The 5,889-nt window shown below is 31.7% G+C and overlaps 1 protein-coding gene across 1 annotated transcript in view; it reads right to left on the bottom strand.

Moving 5' to 3' along the window:
- LOC107572317 (secretory carrier-associated membrane protein 2-like) overlaps positions 1 to 5,889 on the bottom strand; it is a 14,176-nt gene that overhangs the window by 1,651 nt on the left and 6,636 nt on the right. Inside the window, exons 2-6 of the mRNA XM_016258738.1 lie at positions 5,795 to 5,878; positions 5,441 to 5,509; positions 5,246 to 5,360; positions 3,886 to 4,014; positions 1 to 110 (exon numbers count right to left, since the gene is read on the bottom strand). The exon at positions 1 to 110 is cut by the window's left edge and continues 13 nt beyond it. Coding sequence (XP_016114224.1) covers positions 1 to 110; positions 3,886 to 4,014; positions 5,246 to 5,360; positions 5,441 to 5,509; positions 5,795 to 5,878 — 507 coding nt within the window. The remainder of the gene's footprint in view (positions 111 to 3,885; positions 4,015 to 5,245; positions 5,361 to 5,440; positions 5,510 to 5,794; positions 5,879 to 5,889) is intronic.

Genomic DNA, 5,889 nt, shown 5'->3' with positions numbered 1-5,889 from the left:
GAACAGGATGAACCAGAGGATGGACAGACCGAAGTCCACGCCTGCATCTTTGTTAGTGGTGAACTCAGCTAGACAGGCCAGAACGTTCAGAAACAGCGTCACACACTGCCCTGCAAACACACACACACACACACACATATATATAAAGCTCACTTCAAACAGCAGCCACACATCACACACGGACGTGCATCAGCCAGCAGAGTTCAACTCAACCTGATGGAATCAAAACTGACCCCATGTATGAATATATATATATATATTAGGGCTGTCAATCGATTAAAACATTTAATCACGATTAATCGCATGATTGTCATGAGTTAGCTTGAGATTAATCGCACATTTTTATCTGTTCTAAATGTACCTTAAATGAATACTTTTCAAGTTTTTAATACTCTAATCAACATGGGCATGGACATATGGATGCTTATGTAAATGCATGTTTATTATTAGAGAAACCATAGTCAACATAGAGCATGAAGACTAGACATGTTTCAAAGGTCATAGATGTTTTTCAAAGAACTTGTTCATGTCTATTAGACGCATGAAAAAAAGAACATACAAGCAGGTTCCCATTACTTCTCTTTCTTTGCATTGAGCAATTTACTTACACAAGCCTGTTTACATTTTTGCACAACAGGGCAGCTCACTTCTTCTGAACATGCTGTACATTTATTATTATTACATTTGTTTGCCTCTCTGTGCCCACATACTGTATTTTGATGCAGCTAAATTCTCAATAAAAGTTTTCATTGTTATATTTGACTGTTTCTGTTGTCAGACAACGGAATGAATATGAAACCGTGACTGAAACGCGACTCATTAAGACGTTGGTCTGCACAAAAACCCTGATTTATAATCAAGCCGTCATCTGATGAAATCAAATACACATAAGATGAAGATAATAGCTGTGCTGTGATTTCGGCTATACTTGCATGTAAAATTAGAGAAGCAACATAATTAGAGCCCGACCGATAAGGGTTTTTTGGGGGCCGATACCGATATTAGGGAGTAAAAAAAGACCGATACCGATATATCGGCCGATATTCTTTATGTGTAGGCTATACTATAGTACAGTATAGTCAAAAGTTTGGACACACTTCCCATTCGTATATATATATATACGATACTATATGATAATAATCAATATATATACATAAACACATTTTTTGCAATGATAACTCAAATGTGGTGATCAAACACTTATAATGATGTGACAAACATAGGCCTATGTAATGGAGGCAGGGTATTTAACAATTTAACAATAAACTTTATTATTCAAAGTGAGTCTGACATCAGTGCACTTAACAGTAAACTTCACTTATTATAAATAACTTGAATAGCACAAATAGAACAAAAAACTGTATATATAACTTGAATTAAGAAGTTAAACAAGGTAACTGTGTAGGGCAAGCAAGCTACTGCCAAACCAACAGCGGCAGGTTTATGCAGGAAGCACAGCTTTTACAAATGTAAACATCTAAAATGAATAAATAATAATAATGAATAATATTTTTTTTCACCAACTCTGGTGTATGTTCTGGTAATCAAATGAACATGCAGAACAGACATTCGTATTTAAATCATCTTTTTACAGTTTAATATTCACAGACACAGTCTATATATATATATATATACTGACCTGTTTTTTATTTATTCATCAAAAATAAGACAAATTCCATGAAATTCTGCGTTATACAGTAAATTCCGTTTTTATGACTGGATTCCGTGAATGCCCTGAACAGATCAGACTCAAACCCTCGCGCGGCAGTACCAGCGAGTCTCAGAAACTAAATAAGGTTCGTCCAAGAAGCCGCTAGATTTGTCGCAAGGTACTTTAAAAAAAAAATAAAGTAAAAAAGTAGCTAAGTTGGCAACACTCTGCATCTCCATTTCTCCAACTACAGGCTAGGCAATGAGTCAAACAGAAAATGCGCGCTACGTTAATAAAATTAGTGCCGTTAAAATTAGTTTGCGTTAACGAGTTAATTTTGACAGCCCTAACATACATACATATATATATATATATATTATACAATTGTTAACTAACCCTGATTAACTGCTAAATATAGTTCACTTAAAAATATATACATAAATAAAAATATATAAAAACACTGTTTTAGGTAACTGAAATATAAATATATAAAAATATAAATATTAAATGAAAAACTTACACTTTTAAAATGAAAATTAGTAATTTTGCCTTGGCAACTAACTAAAATAAAATAGGTTTAAGTTCAAATTGGAAAAAAACTGAAATACAATTGAATAAAAGTTAAGAAAGTTATTAAAAAATATATATAATAAAAATGACAAAAGGACAGTATAAAAATTACTAAAAAGAATACTATATTAAAATACTATATTTTTATATTTTAAAATACTATAATTAAAATGAAAAGTGAAAACAGAAACTATAATAGTATAGAAATAATACTAAAATAATACTGTTTGTGTTCAACAATAAAATAAAATGAGAACTGAAAATTGATTGAATGTTGAAAAGTTATAATTACGATGATATTATTATGAGCTTAACTTAAGTTACTTGGAACATTCAAAATAAGGAATATGTTTAAAAAGAGTTAGTAAAAACTATTAAAAATCACTTTGGATAACTAAAAGTTAAAAATAAAATATAAATGATAGATTAATGTTAAACTCAAACTTAAAAACTTGAATTTAAAAATCAGAAATGCTGCCTTGGCAACTAACAGAAATAAAATAAGTTTAAGTTAAAATACTAAAATCCCGTCCAGAAGCCTGCGGTCGCTAAATGAGCGGCGACTCGTGATCAGAATCACTCTCTTTCACCGTTTCTTCCTGTCCTAGCTTTTATTATTGTGAACGATGACGGAAATCTTGTGCTTCTCGTGTTAAATGAGAATTGATTGGAAAAGTTATTATTTTGATGAAAGATTGCTTTGATTACTTGGGACAACACTGAAAATAAAACCAGGAATACACTGCCGTTCAGAAGTTTGGGATCTTGTAATGTGTTTTAAAGACGTGTCTTCTGCTCATCAAGGCTGCATTTATTTGATCAAAAATACAGAAAAAAAAACAGTAATCTTGCAAAATGTTATTAGAATATAAAATAATGGTTTCTATTTTAATATCCTTTAAATTATCATTTATTTCTGTGATGCAAAGCTGAATTTCCAGCATCATTATTCCAGTCTTCAGAGTCACGTGATCTTCAGAAATCAGTATAATATGCTGATTTATTATCAGTGCTGAAACTGTTGCTGCTTCATATTTTTTTGGAACCCGTGATACTTTTTTTCAGGATTCTTTGATGAATAAAAAGTTAAAAAGAAGAGCATTTATTTAAAATAGAAATCTTTTCTCTTTTCGAATCCTGAAAAAAGTATCACAGTTTCCAAAAAAATATTTGCCAGCACAACGATCTTGTAATGTGTTTTAAAGACGTGTCTTCTGCTCATCAAGGCTGCATTTATTTGATCAAAAATACAGAAAAAAAAACAGTAATCTTGCAAAATGTTATTAGAATATAAAATAATGGTTTCTATTTTAATATCCTTTAAATTATAATTTATTTCTGTGATGCAAAGCTGAATTTCCAGCATCATTATTCGAGTCTTCAGAGTCACGTGATCTTCAGAAATCATAATAATATGCTGATTTATTATCAGTGCTGAAACTGTTGCTGCTTCATATTTTTTTGGAACCCGTGATACTTTTTTTCAGGATTCTTTGATGAATAAAAAGTTAAAAAGAAGAGCATTTATTTAAAATAGAAATCTTTTCTCTTTTCGAATCCTGAAAAAAGTATCACAGTTTCCAAAAAAATATTTGCCAGCACAACTGATGCCAAATTAAAACTCATATAATTTTGACGGAAGCATCAGAGGCCTGTAAACTCACACATCCACAGGTAATAGATCATTTTGCAGAGTCTATGATGTTCCTGCGGGATCTCCTCAGAGAAGTCCTGGTAGAAGCAAGGCTTGATGGGAAAGAACTTGGGAAAAGGAGGCCAGTTGTTCTGTTTGCCTGAAGAGAACAAGTGTGAGGTGAGACAGACGCCCATATCCCACAATCCTTAGCAGCAGCTTGTCAAACAGTAACAACAAACAAAGGCGCTACAGTCTGTTGATTTATGCAACTGAATTAATCAAGACGAGTGTAAACAAACTCAGAATGAAATATTAGCATACTGCGCAGTATATACTGTACATGTATTTATATCTGTATATAATTATTTGTAAAAGTTTTATGTGCCAGTTGTAAACCATTAAAAGACATTTTCATTACTTTAAATAATAATCAATAAATTAATAATCATTCATTTGATTTAATTCATTTTAAAAATGTTTTATTTAATAAATAATATTTTAATATATTAAAAAGTTTTCTATTTCAGCTAGTTATCAAGGCAATTTTTAATGACAAGACAAATCTAATTTTCTTTTAGTTGAAGTTAAAGTACTACAATAACTAAAACCAATCTTATTTTAGTATTGTTGAGATGCTATTATAGTTTTTATTAATAATAATTAAAAAATGTATTAAAGTATTTATTTTATTGTTTTTTTTGTTTGTTTAATTTAAGCTAGAGTTTTAGTAATTTTGTTGCGTGTTTTAAAATGTTTTAAAACCATTTTTATTTCAGTTTTAATTATTTTAGTAGATCTAGTTAAGCTAAATGAAAATGAGAAATGCTGCCTTGGCAACCACCTGAAATAAAATAAGCTTATAATAATTTTTATTGTATTTTATTTTATTTAATTGAAATTTCAAATATAGATTTTTTTTATGGTTTTAGTTTTAATTAACTATAATATTAACTATATACTAATTATTATTAAAACTAAATAAACTAAAATGTAACAAAAAAAATTATATAGACACATTTAAACAAAAACTAATAAAAATTACATAAACAAAAAATACTAAAAATTTCAAATAAAATTAAAATGAAAACAAAGAACATAAAAAAATAAAATCGAATTCAAAATATTAACAAAAACTATAATAGTTTATCAATAATAACATTGCATGTTTAATTCAGCAAATGGCATCCAGTTATCTTACATTTTAGCTTGTATGTGCCAGTCTGATTAAATGCATCAGGAGCAGGAATATTTTGGATGTAATTACTATTAGATTATTAATCACACTGAAAGTGCAAGGTGAAGTCAGATGCACTGCATCGTGGGATACTGTACCTCATGCAAATCTAGCATGCCATCACATACAGCAGAAGCAGAGTGGTGTGTGTTACCTGCCGGCGCTCCTCTGCTCTGCAGCTCTTGTTCCCGTCGATCCAGCTCGGCTGCTTTCCTCTCCAGCTCCTCCTGCTGTTTGAGCAGATTGACCTGCGCAGCTGCAGCCGTGGCCTGCAGAGACACACACGGGCCGATTACAACCTTCAAAAACACGCAGATGCGCGGCACTTTTGTGTGTGTGAGACTCTGACCTGTGGACTGGGCTCCACTGACGGCTGCAGGACAGCAGGTTGAGTGCTGGAGGCTGGGATGGTGCTTCCCTGACCGAAAGACCGTGAATTATTAGGATTTTAATTGATAATAAAACACAAAACATTGGTATTTTTGTATGACACTACTGTTGGAACATTTAGCCTTTACATTACTATCCTTTTTATTTATTTCTTGAGATATAAAACAGTGGAACGAATGACTTTAACTGTGGTAAAATCAGCGGCGCTCATGGCCTCGAGTAGCGTATTGCTTTATTGCATTAGAGTTCAGAGCACAACTGGCTCAATCTACTCATCTTACACAATCACTGAAATAATGTTCACTAGACTCACCGTCACGGAGTTGCCATCAGGAAATGGAGTGAAACTTTCAATGTGATCGATTCCAGAGTTGGTCACCTGAGTGACAGACGGATCCTGAAAGAGAT

Source organism: Sinocyclocheilus grahami, unplaced genomic scaffold (genome assembly GCF_001515645.1).
Source record: "Sinocyclocheilus grahami isolate Dianchi unplaced genomic scaffold, SAMN03320097.WGS_v1.1 scaffold1735.1, whole genome shotgun sequence".
NCBI classification, from domain to species: domain Eukaryota; kingdom Metazoa; phylum Chordata; class Actinopteri; order Cypriniformes; family Cyprinidae; genus Sinocyclocheilus; species Sinocyclocheilus grahami.
Note: the sequence above shows the minus strand (reverse complement) of the source record. Positions and strands in the feature narration are given on the sequence as shown.